At 39.1% G+C, this 18820-nt stretch overlaps 1 protein-coding gene across 1 annotated transcript in view; it reads left to right on the top strand.

Moving 5' to 3' along the window:
- CDYL (chromodomain Y like) overlaps nt 1-18470 on the top strand; it is a 62570-nt gene extending 44100 nt beyond the window's left edge. The window contains exons 2-6 of the mRNA XM_086469000.1: nt 8859-9115; nt 9692-9864; nt 12158-12368; nt 17047-17190; nt 18217-18470. Coding sequence (XP_086325126.1) covers nt 8859-9115; nt 9692-9864; nt 12158-12368; nt 17047-17190; nt 18217-18375 — 944 coding nt within the window. The 3' untranslated portion in view covers nt 18376-18470. The remainder of the gene's footprint in view (nt 1-8858; nt 9116-9691; nt 9865-12157; nt 12369-17046; nt 17191-18216) is intronic.
- Nucleotides 18471-18820: the final 350 nt, after the last annotated feature.

An 18820-nucleotide genomic window follows, 5' to 3' on the forward strand; every position in this document is an offset into this window, starting at 1 on the left:
CTTTTAATGCGAGTTTATTTTCCCAGAATATTGTGAAAACTGGCAGAGAGATTGCCTCCAGAACAATTTGTGAATGCCTCTCTAGATGCGGTGTAAATAGCAGTTGTGCGCCTTGCCTAAAGGGCAGGGTCTTTCAGAACTCTTAATCCTTGACTCTCCAGTGGAGACTACTTTTCGTTGAGTACCTCTGAATCAAAAGTAAGGACCTGCTTGGCACATGCGTTTCTGAATGTGCCGTTCATCAGAGGACGCTAGAGCTGTGTTTACACTGAAACCTCTAATCTTCTTTTCACCCATACTTTCTCCCCCTGGTGTCAATGCCGGGCTCTGCTGATGTTTGCTCTGCAGCCCTTCAGGCAGCAGAAGAGCTCAAGGAGCTGGCAGCCCTCTTGCTTAAGTGCAAGGCTCAGGACTAAACACCCAGCACTGCAATATTTAGTTTTTTCTAAGAGATGCCCAAAGACCTCAAGCGAAGACTCGAGAGACTTCTCCTTTATACTTCCCCTTCTCACCCCAGCCAGTTATTTCTGTCGAAGTCTATCATTTCTGTTAAGAGGGTGCTGCTGCAGAACAGATTGCCCGTGTTAGTAGCAGCCAGGAACATTGGGTATTGCAGGTTACTCAGGTGTAGGGTGTAGCTGGCTGTGGTAAGGCACACAGTGGTGTGCACTGGTGTACTGGAAGGTGGCCTCTGCTGCAAGCTAGCATGGCTTCAGGTAATCATGGGTCACCTTAATGAAATGAACCTGTCGGTGAATATCCCACAGGAAGTTGAGACGTCTTCTCTAAATAGCAGACACTAGACAGTGTCTGGAAAGACACATGTACCTCCTTGAGGTAGATATGTAAAAACAGGGGTGCTTCTTCCCAGCAGGGATGCTCACTCCAGATACTCTGCATACTCAGAGCTTGGGGTCTTAAACCTCTGAAAGTCCTCTGGCTCTTTGCTACTTCTCTGCATCAAAATGCCAGATGCTTTTGGGGGCAGTTGTGAACAGAGCTGTTACAGACTCTGGTATTGAAAGTCTCGTCCTTGTGGTAAGAACGAAATGCGAATGCTTATAATATGTTGTTTTCACAAAGGAGGTAAATGAAAATATTCTGCCAGCGTAGTGGTGCTGTACCCATCTATCTAAATCTCCTTATTAATTTAGCTAAAATGTTTTAGAAAGTTTTCCCGTCCTTACAAGAATTATGTCATGTGTACGTGGCATGTATATGTCCGTGTCTGTACAGGAAGGAAACTGCCTGGGAAGTCTTTTGGCAGTATCTGTTCTAGGCTAGGCATACATTAGGGCAGTCTTACGCCACAGGAAGAGAGCCATTTATTAGATCACTTTGGGAATTGGATTAAATGGCAATGAAGTGCTCTTAATATAGAATGTGTTTGCCTTAGGAGTTAGTGTGAAATAGCTGGGTATACTTTAGGTTTAAACCTTAGCCTATTTTGCGATAGCTTTCCTCTGTAGATGAGCCCCAAGAGATGTCCTTACTTAACTCTCAGTTTGAGAGCATTTCAAATGAATGCTGTGGTATCATAACCTGCAGCCTCAAGGATACCAAGGTAGGAAGTTCTTCCTTATGAAATGTTCCCAGTATTAAAAGGCCTCAAAAAGGAGTCTTTAACCTGGGGAAGGCTTTTCTTCTTTTCTTGTTTGTACTTATTTGTGAGAAAAAGAAATACAACTAACTATCTTTGCTTCCCCCATCAAATACTTTGGTGTGTACTACTGTGAAATATGGCTGGGATTTCTTGGCTGGAGTAATATCAGAGGTGCTTAGGCATTTTTATATATATTTTTTCCTGCAGCAGCCTTGAATAACAGCTAAAACGATGAGAATAATCCTGTGCACTGTTTTCTATTTGTCGGTAGTATCCCAACTATAGATTCAGTGGAAGAAAAGTCACTCCAAAATGAGTCTAAAACTGCAGTGGAAGGGGAGAAGAGAGCAATCTTAATTTATCTTGATGGCATAATAAAGTAGGAAGAGAATTTACTCACCTGAGGCGTGCTTTTTTTATATATTTCTGGTGAAATAATAACAATGGAGATGTATTTGGAAAGCCTTTTGCAGTTGTTAGGAGAGGGACATTTTTTTTCCACTGTAAGACTGTGGAAAGTTTACTTAACCTCTGCAAAAAAAAATGCACATTCCTTTTTGAAGTTAGTAAAACTTAATTTGGACTTTTGTTGCCAAATTGCATATTATTATTGTTATCCTTGTTGTTTTCATGAGTTCATAGTCTTAACAAGCTTTAGGTCTAGTACTTTGTTATTCCCATCCTTTTTAAAGTATGTAAACTTTCTTTTATTTCCACTTAGGTGACTTAAAATAGTCAGACGAAGGTAAACCTATTTAACTTGAGGGTGGAGAAATGCCATTTTCTCTTGTATCAGTAGCAGAATTTTGTGTTCTGATTAGTTGCATTTTTGCTTGGCATTACCAAACAAGTTTATCTTTACATGGATTCTTATGCCTTGAGAAGGAAAGACATTCAAAAACAAAAATAATTAAATAGCCTATAACCTACTAAAATCCGATACGATGGTAATGCTGCCTTCTTCCTAACAGCATGATTGTAAACACATAAATATATTTGATTGATGCTGTAAATAATCAAAGAAACAGAGAAAACTATCTACAAAAGGTGAAAAAATGGCTACTAGAGACTATATTACTCTGTGTGACATGGGAGCCAAGATAAAAACCGCTGTAGAATGGAAAAACTTTTGAGCAGAGAAATATTACCAAGGGTACGCGTACGTACGTGTTTCTCTTCTTGTGCTAATTTTGTCCACAACAGTAGTCCTGTAAGAAACATAGATTTTATAGGAGCAGTGTTTCAAAGTGACATTTAAAATTAACACCTAATCTAAATATATAGAAAAGAGTAGGAATTAAGGGGTATGAGAAAAGGGCTTTTAAGAATTGAAGACAGACATTGACAATCAAGCCTGCCAGCCGCTGCAGGAGTGTTTGCTGCCGTTGCTGGTGTTCGAAGTACTGCCGCAATAATTTGCCAGTTAGTCTGCGCTTAAACCCCACGTTCTTTGTGTGTGGAAAGGTGATGTATTTGCAAAACCAACAGAAGGCGGCTGAAGAAGGTCTAATAGTTCCCTGGGTAACTGCTTCCTTGAAACATAGGCAAGAAGTGGTTAACTTGATTAGGAAACCACGTTACAGCACACACCCTCGCCCCCAGCATTCGGGAGTTCAGAGGAGGTTTCAGCACCAGGCAGGGTATGGCAGAGATCAGCAGCCCGCAACCTGGAGAAGTATGGCCCTTTCCCCACCCCTCTCCTCCCTGGCATCCCTGGGGCTGCCTGTTCTGATGCCGGGGTACGCGCAGCTTATTGGTGGGTGCACTGCTCTGTGTGCTGCTTCCGTGTAACACCGTATTCGGGAAGGATTTAACTAAAGTGTATCTTTCTTTCGTAAAATGACTTATACCTTCCAAACACTCTTTCAGAAACATAGAGCAACACAGTATTTTAGGTGAAATGGACAATAAATTCAGAATGTTTTTTCTTCTTTCTTATAGTCACATTTCAAAGGAAGCTGGAACTTTTGTTTAATTCCAAAATATAAGCACTATAAAGACATACGCTCAGACAAAAGATGGGCACATATATAGGGTTTTTTAGAACCCTCACTTTGAATTTCTATAATTCGTGCTGATACTCTGCGATTCTAAGAAATATTTGCTGTGTAATTGCTGAAGCAGAGGTGGAAAAACTGCTGGAAACATACATTATGTTTGCATTGCAGTATCACTGCCTGGGATTGGTGTCTCGTTGCATGAAATATTTGATGTAGTGCAGAGTTAACACTAGAAAAGCTTAACGGTGTTTACAGTTAGAGCTCGCTAGTACACATGGACATGTAGCAAAACACCACTGTTCATAGGCAAAAAGGGAACATGAGGCAACTGGCACTGGACAACTGACGTGAAGTCTTGTGGATTATATAAGCAAAGGATGATAAAGCAGTGAAAGCGGAGAAAGGACTTTGGAAAAAATACAACTTGCTTATAGCACTGACTTTTAATTTAGGGGTTTTTTCCCCAATCAGTTTTGCAGATCGTATTTTTCCCCTCTCTGGTACTGGAGTTGTAATTGGTTACAATTACAGTGTTATTTTTGCAGTTAACACTTAAAGAAACTGTTGTTGCTGGTGTTTGTTCAGTTGCTTATTCAAGTGGGATGCTCTTGCTAACCGTTTCATCACTCAGTGTAGGAGAGGACGTGGTTGGTGTGTGAGGGTACAGGAAAGGCCTGAGGGTCCCTGAAGCTCCTTGTGAGCACTGCAGGCTGCTCTGAAAATACTGAGTGATTTTGTGATTAAAAGGAGAGATTACTTTCAGCACAGATGGATGCCGAGTGATGAGAAGGGGACAAAACAGACTTCTAGGCAAAACTGTGCCGGTAGCAAAACATAAAACTGTGCCTGGGCAGTGACTGGTTCCCGACTATGTGTCACTGCCCAGGAAAAGGGCGTTAGGTTTGGGCAGTTTTTCTGCGAACACCTGCTCAGTGCTAATTTAAAAAACAATCAAACAAATAAATTGTTATAAATTTTTATGGAAAAGGAGTAGAGGACAAAAGAGAAGGCTTGAATATGCCACGTTATAAATCCCCATCTTGAATATTGTGTGCCATTTTGGACCCTGTTCCAAGATTTAGTAGACGAGGAAGAGGCATGGAGAAGGATGACAGGCTTGGGCTGGCTTCTGGAAGAAGAAAGGGTGAATAAGATTGGGAATAATCAGTCTGGAGAAGGTATGAGGAAAGTAAAGATGTTTTGCAGAACTTAGTGCCAAAAGGTACTTTGGAAGACAAAACCATAGTGGTTTTAAAAGTGAACTGGACAATCCCATGGGGGATAAGGATTTAATTATATAGGTTTGGGTGCAGCCTATGGTTCTGGGCATGCAAATTTTATGAATCTCTAAATATCTGATGGCTGGAGTTGGAGAAAATGCTCAGGTAGCATCATTCACACCCCTCATCTTTTTGTGCTTGTTCACCTGCTGTAAGCCTTTCAGGAACAGCATACTGTGTCAGATGAACCTCTGAATTAAGAGTGCCACCCCTAGTGCTTTGAAAAGAAGCGTGCAAAAGAGGCTTGGCTGTCGTTAGAGCACCTGTTTGGATGTGTCCCCGGCACTGGTGCAGGGAGGGGAGAGCTTGTGCTCCAGGCTTGTTATGTAAGCTAAGCGGAACTTCTCAAGAAATTAGGAGGCAGTAACGGTGAGGCAGGAATAGCTTAGAGAGGAGCTTGGGATTGTAACTTTTGGATTGTTGTGAAGTTGTGTGTTACCTGTTTTGCTTTTAACTCTGTTTATCCAGATGTCTGGTATCGTGTGTTTTAGTTGTTATCCCCCTCATGGTTTGCAGAGGTGGCTTTTTTCTGTCCTCTGCCAGCAAAATGGGGGATGCTGATGATACCTTTGCTGCTCTGCCCCTCTTCCAGCTTCTGTATTTTGTGTCTTTCTTGCTTTTGAATAAGACTAGTTCCTTTCTTAGCTGTTGCCCATAGCTGTTTGGTTTTTTTTCTGTAAGAGCAGCTGCATGAAAACAGTGACTGTTACCAGGTTTTGATCAGCAGCTGCAAAACCAAGTAGTCCTCTTAATTTCATTTTGCATCTCTATGGTGAAGCTTTGTACAGTAGTAGTATGTCTTCACTTTTTACAAGATCACATTACATTAATCAACAGTTTGCAGGTGAAAGGGATTTTTTGTAACTATAAGAGCTGTTTGTTTACCTCTTAAACCAACATAGTTCTGCTTTAGTTGACAATATCCAGGGTAAATTGTCTTTTTTTCCAAGCCCTTACGGTTTTTGGAAGGCTTGGTTTGAAAGGAGAGGGCTGTGGTGGTGTGTTTGTCTTTGATAGGCTGTCTCCGTTAATGTATTAACATGCAGTTTGTTATGAAAACTATATTTTAAATCTGTAAAATGTAGTTGTGATTAACCTGAGAGTAAGTATCCTCAATGCAAAATTTTCATGTGAGGAAATATGTGGCAACACAGTTAATTCTCTCTAGCCCTTTTTTTTTTTTGTTTTCATCCTCATTTGCTGCAACACATGTCCAAGGCTGTCCAGTGATGCAACCGCTGCCTATTTAAACGTAGCATGAAGTACTGCTTTACATCTCCCAGTTGTCTCTTCACCGCTGAGGACCAAATGCCAAAAGAAAGAGCCTCCTGCACCTTAAGGTGTAGAAGGTCACAAACTCACATTGGTAATGACAAACACTAACGAACGTGTTTTAACTCTGTTTTCTAACGCGTACCAGCTGGCCGAATCCCCCTGCGCAGAGGTATGGCTTCTGAAGCCGACAGGTGTTTTTTTATTCCAGTCCAAGTATCCTAAAAGTGTGTTTACAGGGTTGGATGTGGGAGGCTTCTTCCACTGAACTGCAGCTGTCCCTTGTTTGTGGTTTGAAACGGTGACTATCGACACGTGCAAACAGAGTTTATACAGAAACTCAGAAGGTCTCTTGCAGATTCAATAAGCATGGAAAGTGGCGTGTGGTGTTTACGTCCTGGTCTCTCTTGCCAGAAGTCTTGTCTCTCAAAGTGTATAATCATTGCCTCTTGCATCTCAAAAGTAATTTTCTGGTATTTGAGTACGTCTTTGGAAGCAAGTGTCGTGGGAAAAGATCTACTCAAAGCTCTTGCACAAGTTTAGTGACTTTTTCTGGCTTAGTCCGGTCTGTTTTGCTCTTCTGGTTCTCCCCTTTTTTTCACCATGGCTGGGACAGAAGCCATAACATCTTATATCAGGGTTTAGAAATCCGAGGTGATTTCAGTGGTTTTAATTTACCTTTCCTATGGAAAACCAAACCATTGCAGCCAGTGATACCATTTCATCTTGTGTTCCTAATGAAATATGGGCAACAGTGGTGTTCCTGCAAGTTCCCTTCGAAGGGAATTCTTTTAAAGGAATGTAATCACCATAGTGTGCTTTACAAGGCAAAGTATCGAAAGCATCCCTCATCAATTTCATATTTGGTATACATCAAATTTTTATTTATTCTGCTGAAATGAAAAAAGGAATTTGAGAAGATGTGAAAAATTTAGGAATAAATGTGAAAGTTCTGTGACAATATAAAATATTAATTTTCCATTTAATTTTGTTCACCTTTGTTGTCTCTGAGACTGATCACAAACTGAACTCAGTTTCTTACTCTTCACTTTAAACAATAGAAAAAAATCTTGAGTTGTCTTCAACTTCTTCACAAAACATGATATGGTAAGAGGATTAAATCACTAATACAACAAGAAAGACTTTTAAAAGTAAAATAAAACCTTATTATTGTAGAGCTTCTTTGACAGACAACTTGTCTAATTAATCATAATAGATTTATTATCAAATATTTATTTTAAAATATTTGACACAGATTTCAATTATATCTGAAGGCAGTTTTTGAAATATAAATAGGAAACACATATAATATTTTAATTTTTGTTAGTCCTTCTCTTAATATCTCTCTCATACATTATACAGGTCAAAGTAAGCAACATTTCAATACAGTTAAAATGTGGACATACGGGATATTCCAGTTATTTAGGTTACCTGTTTAATGTCTTCACTGGACCCACAAGTGCTTCAAGTATCTTGTTAAAAAAAAAAAAAAAATCATAGCATTGCATATTATTAGAACTTCAAAAAATGCATCATCTTCGGAAAGATAATGACAAATTAAGCAAGATCCATCAATGGCATTTAACTGGCAACTTATTTATATGTAGTTTAGCTGTACGTTTTAAGACATCATATGGATGATGTTCTGGAGTACCTGTTTGTCAGTTAAGGGCTGTGGGTTTCCAGTAGATTTTAACAAAGTCTGACCTCTGCTTTGAGGAAAAGGCTTTCAAAACTTTCCTGTCTTGGTCCATAACACATTTTTCCAACATCTTTAACCCCACTGTCCCCTCCCCCCACGCATAGGCCATTACTTTAATCTGACAAATTTTATGGAGATATTATGTGGAGACTTTAACATGCAGATAGATTATAAATCCAAGATGTTCTCTTCCCTTATGAATGCTAATGATCTGGTATTACATTTCTAATGTGGAGTACAGAAAAACATGTCCCTTCCGTGTCACAAGAAATGACCTGTTTACTTGCACGCCTTCAAGTTCTGTCTAAGTGACTGGGAGCAAGACCAGAGAGACATAATGCTCTATTTGCTGATTCTAATAGCAAAAATTGTTTAGACTTGAGAAATATCTTATTGTCTATGAATCCATTAAAATACCCATCACTGCATGGGTTTTGTTTCCCTCTCACAGAAGTGTACTCTCTATTTCTTCATTTCCGTTTTCCGTTAAGGACTATTATGCTTTATGTGATCTTGTCAGTCAAGTTCTTTATTTGGCTTATTGTAGGTGTTGTTTTCCTCTGTGTATTAGCTTCTTGTGGCGTTTGAAAAAAAAAAAAAGGCATCTGCTTTCTCTGTGCGATCTCTGTGCCGTTAGGTGACTTAAAGATGTTGGAGAGAGAGAAAGCAGAGCATTAACCTACTGAAGTGCACGGGTATTAGGACTGTTAAATAAACCCTTCCTTCTGAAAATAAGTTTATGATGAGTAGTCTGTTTGGCTTGTTTAAAATGTATTTTCTCACAATTGTAAAATGAATCTGTCAGGTCCTTTTGTCACTTTAATTTTGCTCTGTGCACAGTGTCTATTTCTGTAACATTTCAGTAACTTCCAGGGGACCGAGTTTCATATTTACTGTGTGTTCTTAATATGACTGGTGTGTTATCATGCTAATAGGGATTTTGAAACAGCCGAGCTAATAACGTTCTGTGAGTTACATTTTGCTGTTTAAACTATTTCCAGGTACATCCACCTTTATGGAGGCATTAGCAGCCAATGGTACAACCAACATCCAGACATCTGTAACGGGAGTGACAGCCAGCAAACGGAGATTTATTGATGACAGAAGAGATCAACCTTTTGATAAAAGGCTACGTTTCAGTGTGAGACAAACAGAGAGTGCGTACCGGTACAGAGACATTGTTGTCAGGAAACAAGATGGATTCACACACATTTTGCTGTCAACAAAATCATCTGAAAATAATTCCCTAAATCCAGAGGTCAGAACCATCCTGATTCGGGGGGGGAAGGTGCTGAGGGAATTCCAAGTCTCTGCCTCACTTGTGCCTGTTATTCAGGCACAAACATACACAAAACAAGGTTCAGGTTGTTGCTTGCAAGATGTTACACATACAGCTGACTTGAAGCGTAATTCAGCTGAGTTTTAACTGTGTTATCTGCACGTGCAGCTGTACTGTCTCTTGTAAGACGTGGTGATTTATGAAGCTTTAGCTGGAATTAAGGTTCTTTTTTTCTGAACTGGTTGCATATGCCATCTGCTGTCCGAATTACAGAAATGCTGAATGAGTGCTGTACTTACAGATAGCATCTAATAGATCTTTGCTTAATGATTTCATTATCTTAGTCTAATTACATTTTTGAAATGCAAAGATTCTAATGCTTTTTTTTAACTAACTTATTTTGGGATAATGAAAAAAGTTAACTTTTCTAATATGATGCTTGAGTGGATCCTAAGGAAAAATTAAAGATGTCAAAGATCTCATGAGGGGAGGAGAACAGTATGCTGGTTTTGATAGCCGTAATAAAAAGATTTTAATGAATTTTTGATTTTTCAGGTAATGAAGGAAGTCCAAAGTGCATTGAACACAGCAGCTGCAGATGACAGTAAACTCGTGCTGTTCAGTGCAGTTGGTAGCATTTTCTGCTGTGGTCTTGATTTTATTTATTTTATACGACGTTTAACAGATGATAGAAAAAAGGAAAGCACTAAGATGGCAGAAGCTATTAGGTACGTAAGATCGCCTTCAGTCATCTGAGTGGGTATTCTTTGTCGTGTAGTCTGGCTTGTTTTATCTTTTTTATTTGAAAAGCCTCTAATTCAGCGAGATCTCAGACATTCACCTGTTATGTGATACAGTGTGCAGCACTTTATACTCCCTGTCCCTTTCTATTTGGCTTGTCATTTCACGCATCACTACTTTTACTACTAAAATTTAACTATGAAAACTGTCAGTATGGTGATACTCCTCCAGTTGAAACCAATTTTAAAAGACTTAAACAGCCATAGGGTTTCAGGAAAACAAATTTCACACACACAAATACAAGATGTGCATTGAATGAGTAACAATGTCATACATTCAGAGCAGTGGAATGATAGATATTTTAGAGGAGGAGATTTAATACTAGTGAACATCATCCCAATGCTAGGCTCCAAACCTAACACTTAAACAGGAGCTGAACTACTACAAACTACAGGAATATATATGGAAAAAAGTACGAGTCTTGAGACGCGTGTTTTAACAGTACGAGGAAGTAGCTTGTGATTTGAACACTGACTTTTAGGGCTTGGACTAGCTCTTGTATTCTTCCAGAGTGTCTATATTCCTTCAGAGACCTAAGTTCTGTTGTCGTTTTCAATATTCATATCCCTAAAAAAGGCCTTGTAACATGTAAAACCTGTTTCAATGGAGACACAGATGGCTCAGAGAGGTGGTAATAGTTTTTTCAAAGGAAAATTTTCAATCATTCAATGTAAAAGTTGCTCATGCAGTGACTTCAGATGTGGCCAGGGGACAGAGACTCTTAACACTGAGCTTCTGTCACTAGTTTAATTCAGGCCCTCTAGAAGCCTGATTTGTCACCTATTATTCATTGTTAATAAAATGGTTAGAGGTAACTTAAAACACCTACGAAGCCCCCCTTCAAGTACAATACTGGTATTTTTTGTGTATATGCTAGAGATGGTCCTCTCTGGACTATTCAGACATGATTAAAATTACCTTAAGTCTCTGGATGGGGGATGTCTGTATGACAGTTTGCATAAGGTGGTTCCAGCAGAAATTTTTTTGCATTCATCCATTTCAGCTCATTAGAATGAGTTAAGCAGCATGACAACCTTTAGCAATGGATGCAATACAGTAAAAATGTCCTGTTTCATAGAAATACAAAAACATGTAATGCAGATAAAAGGCAAACTTTAAAATTACCGCTTAATCCCCCTTTTTAAAAAATTTCATAGAAACCCCATATTCCCACAGTAAGAAAGTGTCTGCTGATGTTCAGAGGGAACCTTCTGTGTTTCTGTTTGTGCCATTGCCTCTGGTCCTGTCACTGGGCACCACTGGAAGTAGCCTGCCTCCATCCTTTTTGTGTTCTCCCTTCAGGTATTTACATACATTAATGGGACTCCTGCCCCAAGCTGTCCGTTCTCCAGGCTGAACAGACCCAGCTCAGCCTTTCCTCGTATGAGAGATGCTTCAGTCCCTTAGTCATCTTGCTGGCCCTTTGCTAGACCATCTTCAGTAGCTGCCCATCTCTCTTTCACTGGGGAGCCCATAATTGGACACTGGTGCTGATGCAGGACAGGACACCATCAGCCTTCTTTGCCACAAGGACACGCTGCTGGCTCAAGTTCAACTTGTTGTCCACCAGGACCCTGAGGTCCATTTCTGCCAAGCTGCTTTCCAGCTGTTTGGCTTCCACCATATACTGGTGCCTGGTGGTGTTCTTTCCTGGGTGCAAGACTTTGCACTTCCTTTTGTTGAACTTTGTGAAGTTCCTGTGAGCCCATTTCTCCAGCCTGTTGAGGTCCCTCTGGATGGTAGCACAACCCTCAATGTATCAGCCCAGTTTTGCATCATCAGCAAACTTGCTGAGGGTACCCTCTGCCCCGTCATCCAGCTCATGAATGAAGCTGTTGGACAGTACTGGACCCAGCACTGACCCCTTGGGGTGCAACACTAATTACTGGCCTCCAACTAGACTTTGTGCCACTGATCACCACCAGCCATTCAGACATTTTTCAGTCCACCTCACTGTCTGCTCATCCAGCTCATACATCAACAGCCTGTCAATGAGAATATTATGGCAGGCAGTGCAGAAAGCCTCACTCTGAAGCCTAGGTAGGCAATATCTGTCTCTCTCCCCTCATCCACCGAGCTAACCACCTCATCACAGGAGGTTATTGGGATGGTTTTGAAAATGATGTTACTGTGGAGATGAATTATTACTGAGTTTTCAAGGGCTGGTATATTTTACTCTTTCGTTATATGTAGTGAGTGCATGTTTCTGTTTCTCTTCAGGAATTTTGTGAATACTTTTATTCAGTTTAAGAAGCCTATCATTGTAGCAGTAAATGGCCCAGCCATTGGACTTGGAGCATCTATATTGCCTCTGTGTGACGTGGTTTGGGCTAACGAGAAGGCTTGGTTTCAGACACCATACACTACTTTTGGACAAAGTCCAGATGGATGTTCATCCCTTACATTCCCCCGGATAATGGGCCTGGCTTCTGTAAGTAGCTTGCAGGGTAGGGGCTGACAGCTTCTCAATGCAGTTGTAATAATTTATCCAGAGTGATTTCAAGACTTTTTACCTTTGCTGTGTTGTCTTTTCTTTATTTTTTCTTTCTCTCATGACACCTTTAATGAGAAACCAGTATTTATAGCTTCTCGGTGCCGTGCTGTTACCATCTAGCCTTCACCTGTGCACACAGAACAAAGCGGGCATGGGACCTAATCCTATGTTATGGGCACCCTTAGGCCTGATGGTGGCAGAAGGGTTGTGTCCTGCAAACCCAGGACACGCCTTACCTGCTGGTGCCTTATGAGGACCAGCCACCAGTGTCTCTTGCTCAGCACAGCATCAGAGCATGGCAGAGAGCGGGCTGGTCTGCACGCGGTGGCGTTACGCAGCAGAGCACTGTGTCACCAGCTATGCACAGTCTCATGCTAGTGTGCAAATTAGGTCAGTCAGCCGTCAGGCGTTCGTTCTCGAGAGTCGTGTCGAACTTCCTTGCTCTGTAGATCTCTGCTGCTGTTTAACACCAGTGTGTCATGCAGGAAATGCTCAGTCTAAGTCACCTTTGTGAAGGAGTTATTTTCTTTGTCGTGCACTCTAGTTACAGTCTTGCTGGATTGGAAATAAAAAAAAAAAAAAAAAGTAACACTTTGCATTGTTGCTGAAAACATAAGCCATGTGTTACTTAGCATCCCTTTTCTTGTTTTCCAGTTAGATGAAAGAATCAAATGTAACAAAAAAGTTGTTATTTAAAAATCTCTTATGACATTATTTTCACATTGCTTGCTGGATTTTATGCTCTGGTCTTTGAAAACTGTTAGCCCTATGTCCTGTTCCAACTTGAATGGTAGCAGTATGAAACAAGCACTTGTAGCCACACCTGTTTTTCCTAAATTTCTGTTTACTGTAAAAGCCATTTTTTTTCCTGTAGGAATTTATTGATTTAAAAATACCGATTTTGATATATTAAAAGCATCAGTTTGAACATATCTAATGACTAATTATGTGATGTCTGGATTTAGTTATTAGAAGAGAACAGAAAAGGTATCAAATAGATTAACAGCTGTAAGAGTATCTTTAATATCTTAGCATGTTTCAAACTACTGATTGTTCCTTTCCCTTTTTATTTGGCCATTCATCCATTCATCCATCCATTCCATCCATCCCCGTCCTTTAGAGACTTGTGGTTGTTACTTTTTGTTTCTCCAAAAGTTGTATAAAAATACAAGCAGCTCTTCCCTAGTATACTCTTTCATGTGTGTTTGTGAATGCTCTCAATATAAAGCATTTTTCATTTATATTTTTCAATATAAAGACTTTAATTGAAAGCTTCCAGTGATAACAATTCCATCATATGGAGTGCAAGAGGGGAAAACTAAAAGCCCGCTGTTTCTGTACTATCCTCGACCGTCTGCAGTACAGCAATGTCAGTGCTGTACAGAACAAAGTCGAACTTTAAGCAGCAGATTCCACGAGAGATATTCAGAATTTATACTGAAAATTTTGATAAAGTAGCATGCTTTCTAGGTATAAAAAGGAGGGAGAAGTCAGCAGCAAGAAGAGATGGTATGAGTGAGACTAAAAACATTCAGAGGGGAAAAATTAAAATATCATACAGAAGAAAGAATTAAGGCCTTTGTATGCATCATAAAATTTTCTACAAATGTATTAATTCAGCAATATTAGTCCCACACTTGTCAGATTTGGTGCATTCTTTTTATTAGCAGCAGTTGTGTAAAAGTCTTCAATTGCAAGATTGTTGGAAATCTCTTCCCTACTGGGTCAGTCTTGGCTGGCGAGAAGGTCACGGAGGGGTTTTTTCACAGAACACGTTCAACAGAGTTAATTATTACAGGAAATGTGAAGCCCAGACCTTAGGACTCAAAACTAATGCTGTCTTGGAAATATCACACGTTTCAGAAGGATTTTTAAACTTAGGTTTTGAGTTTCGAAAATAATCTGTACTAGAGATTCAGGTGGCATCTGTCTGGGAGAAGCATGTTACTGTGTGTCTGCTGTGGAGTTCTTGGTCTGTTTTTCTGGTCCTGGACATAAATTAGCACAGGAGCCCTGTGATCATCTTCACACACTGGGTTTCCCTGTCAGACTCCAGCAGCTTGGTCGTATTTCTCGTGTTTTTCCATCAGCCATGAGGGATTCACGTTTCCATAGTGCCTGCAGTGACCAGCTGCCTCCTGAGCATAGTGCGAGAGAGCAGAGACACTCTGCGGCAGCTAGCGCCTGCGGGCTTGCACGAAAGGTCCCACTGAGCATCAAAGCACTTGCTGTAGAAGAGAGAGACCAGAGGGTGTCCCAGTGAAGTTCCTCTGTGGAAGGTGAAAGACTAAGTAGAAAATTAGAATTGTTAATGAGAATCTTAAACAAATGAAATATTTTTATCATCTTCATTTCTATTGCTGTACTATAGTTATTGGGAAGCAACCGCCAAGTGTGTTAGTTCTCACAGCAGACACAAGGCATGTTAAAACCTGTCAATAGTGGGTCTCCAGCGTACGTCGTGTACAGATCAAAAGTGAAGATGCCAGAGCAAAACATTTCCCTTCAAAACGTGTCAGTGAGGATGCTAATGGGAGTGCTATGCTCATTTCATGGGAGGGCTTCTGCTAATGCTGTGTTACAGCTGGCAGAAATAAGATAACGGCACCATTGTTATTTGTGGTTTGTCACATTCAGGAGAACTCAGCAGTTGCCTACTGAGTTTTAGAAAAAAAAATTATTAAGGTTTTCCAGCTTTCGTTTTTATCCTTGTAACCAAAGATGCAGGTGAAGAATATGTAAACATGACCTGCTGCCTTAAATTTCTGTGTTTCCTAACTCCCAGTTAGACTGACTTCACAGTCTTTGATACAGATGTTAAGTAGCTTTTAAAATTACTTTGGAAGACTCCCCCCACCCCGAAAAAGATTTCCTGGTTTTAGACAAACTTGTGCATATCACTGATTTTTGGCTAATGTTTCACATTAGTATCATTCCCACATAATCGGGAAAATTAGAAGGTGTAGTTGTGATAGTTAATGAACCTTGTATGTTTGATTTTGCTTTTATAGAATGTAGAGCTATGGCGTGATATAGTTTAGTTTGAGGCTTGTTTTTTTAAAACTAATATATGTGAACCACAGCTTTCCATATTCATTTAGGAGATATGCTGATGATAAATTTTATGTAAGAGATCCTAGGAAGCATCTCTCTTTCTTTTCTTTTTTTTTACATGCCTAATGGACTGGGCAGCTAAACTGCCAGTAGAACCCAGACTTTGTATTTCATTACAAAGGGGCAAGTAATAGACCTTTAAGTTTTCAAATTTCTTTGTGTGTAAAACTGCAATACTAGGAACACTGCCAATGGTAATTAGGTAACTTGAGAGCCTTAACTGAATGTTGCTGTAATAATTACCAAAAATTCCAGTATTGGAAAACATTAAAAATCTCAGAATTTTGTCCTCAGAAATGCTACACCCCTCAGGTTTGGGTGTTTTACAACAGCCTTATTTCCCATATTCCAAGAGTCCAGTGATGGCTTTCTAATATTTTCAATGTAAATGAGTCATTAAGAAACAGTAAAACTGATTTTACTTTAATTCTTCACTGGCTTTTTTTCCATGCAGATGTCACTGCAAACAAAAAGTTTAGTGAAGTTTCTTATATAGTTACGTACTTAAAGGTAGAATTAAAGTGTAAGTGTAAATGGTTGTAGGATGAAGTTTTAATGGGGAAGCTGATAAATAGTGAAGTGTGTGATAATTACAAATCAAAAAGACTGACAGAACTAGAGATCATCTTGTTGCACGGAATGTAGTGCTCTGTTCTGTACCTTTAAGCTCTATACAAGATCTTTTAAGCACTGGGGCTGTTTTAACTAAGACTGCTAAATCGGCTTTTGAAAGGATTTAGCAGTTCACTATTGAACTCCTGAACAAAATGGGAATGTTTATTTTCTATGAATTTGATCAGAAATTTTAATATATCCTGCTCACTTCAGTGGGTTTTTCAGAGGTCAAATTCTAAGATGATCCGGCCATTTTAAATGTTGCATCATAAATTAAATACTGCTGAAGACTTTTGAGAAGTGCTAAAAATAACCCATATATTTAGGTTTTGAACACTTCTGGTACTAAAAAACATTTTAGTCTCAAAATATTCAACTGTTCTTTTCTACCAAGACTGGCAGCTCCCAGGAAGTCTACTCCCAAAACTGGTTATCTTTGTAATTTACAGATAATGTGGATTTTTAGCAAAGACTTCATTGCTGCAGCTAACATTATGGTAAAGGGCAAGCTGATGTATTCATTGCTGTTTTACAGATCTGCCAGGCATTATAACCTATTGCCACACATACAGTTAAGGAAGTCAGCAACACTGCAAGAAAGCTAGAGCTAATGTGCGTGCATGAATGGGAAATGCTGGAAGACATTTTCACATTTAACCCTTAATCCTAGACCTCCATATTTTTGTAACTACTGCTGTAGTATAGTCAACCACACTGACTAGCTACGTGTAGGCAAGTCTCTTTCTTTATTAATTGGAAGTTGGAAGAGCTATAATAAACTATTTCAAATAGTGCAGGCATTTTCCTTATTTGTTTTGAACATTTTTCCTTTAATGAGTTTTGTCTCATTACATTTCATACCAGAAGTAACTTTTTATCCCTTCAGGCCAATGAAATGTTGTTCAGTGGAAGGAAGCTGACTGCACAGGAAGCTTGTGCCAAAGGCCTCGTCTCTCAAGTGTTTTGGCCGGGAACATTTACACAAGAAGTAATGGTTCGAATTAAGGAACTTGTCACATGTAATTCAGTTGTAAGTTTCTTTTATTTTCTTACAATACGTTTTTATTATTAGATTAATAAGAATTAATCTAAGTATTATTAGACCACATCATTGTGTTCTTCTAAAGAAAGACAATTTTAATGAAACAAGGACCACATTTTAGTATAGCAATGGCTTTTTAACACATTCTTATGTATCTCTTTGTTTCTGGGATTTTGAGGATTTTTTTTTTTTAAGTTTGTATCTGATTCTTCTTTATCATATGCCATAGTACTGTGTGGTTAAGAACACTGAAATGGCATCAGACTCTTTACAATATATTTCAGTTTTAACGCAGTTGCATAAGGCCAATTTATTCTGATTAACAGTGTAAGCAGTTGCCCTAAGAACTGCACAGAAACATAGAACTCTTGAGTTACCTTGAGTTGTAATTTAAATTACCAAGGAAATAAACGCAGTCTTGGACATTATGTTGAGCTTGATTTTATGAGGAATGCATTTGTGGTTGTGTGCACTGCTGGCAGTTGCACAAGATAGCTAAAGCTACCAATATTTGATGCTTTCTTACTAGAAGAGATGCAGTACAAATTAACTGTTCTGTGCATTAGACATTTTGGATTAATTCTTTTCTAAATGGAAAAGCAAAGAAGATTATTTTTTTTTTAGTCTATTTTAAATGCTCGAGACATTCATGGTCTTCCTAGTTATTGAAGCAGTTCTGGATAATGATGTTACAATTAGACTTCATCAAAATGGAATTTTCTCTCATCAGTATAAAACCATATCTATATATATTCATAGTTACGATTTTCTGGTTTTCATTATTTCCACATTTTTGTGCACTTGTAAGTTGTGCTGCTATAGGGTAAAGGAAAGCCTGTGTGATGCTATGAGAGAGACTCTATGAGAAATGTTGCTTGGGGTCATAGTACGTCCGTGAGTTGAAAAGCTTGAGTTCATAGTCAACTGCAGGAATTGTCCATATAAACATGGAAGTGGACATGTTACTCAGCTCTCATGTAATACTAACCCAGCTCCCTTTTTTTTGGGGCCTAGGTACTTGAAGAATCCAAAGCTTTAGTACGTAACATCATGAAGGTGGACTTGGAACAGGCAAATGAAAAGGAGTGTGAAGTTTTAAAGAAAATCTGGGGCTCAGCACAAGGAATGGACTCAATGTTAAAATACCTGCAGAAGAAAATTGATGAGTTCTGATGAGATGCCCATTGACACTGGAATTGTATTTCTTGGACATCAGGGCAAACAAAATACGCCCATTTTAAAAAATCTATATAAACTAACCCCTTGCTCAGCTTGGGAACAGGAGTGGACCCCCCCCCCCTTTTATTGTCAAGGGGTTTAAAAGTACTGTATCACTTAAATTTGAACAAAACTCCTTTCTCCCTGATTGTTACATATAGGTATATACACACACACAAGTGTATGTGTGTGCATATATACATGTCTTTTTATATATATATATATATAAAAAAATGTAATATGTGTGTGAGTGTGTGTATGTAGACACACACACACACAAACTAAAAAAAAAAAGTGCACTACCAAACATCTCTTTAAAGGCTCTAGTTTTTGTTACCTTTGGCTAGTACTGTATCAAATAGAGAATGGATTAAAAAGTGAATGGTGTTGCATTATTTTC

The sequence above is a fragment of the Leptosomus discolor genome, chromosome 8 (genome assembly GCF_034619465.1).
Source record: "Leptosomus discolor isolate bLepDis1 chromosome 8, bLepDis1.hap2, whole genome shotgun sequence".
NCBI classification, from domain to species: domain Eukaryota; kingdom Metazoa; phylum Chordata; class Aves; order Leptosomiformes; family Leptosomidae; genus Leptosomus; species Leptosomus discolor.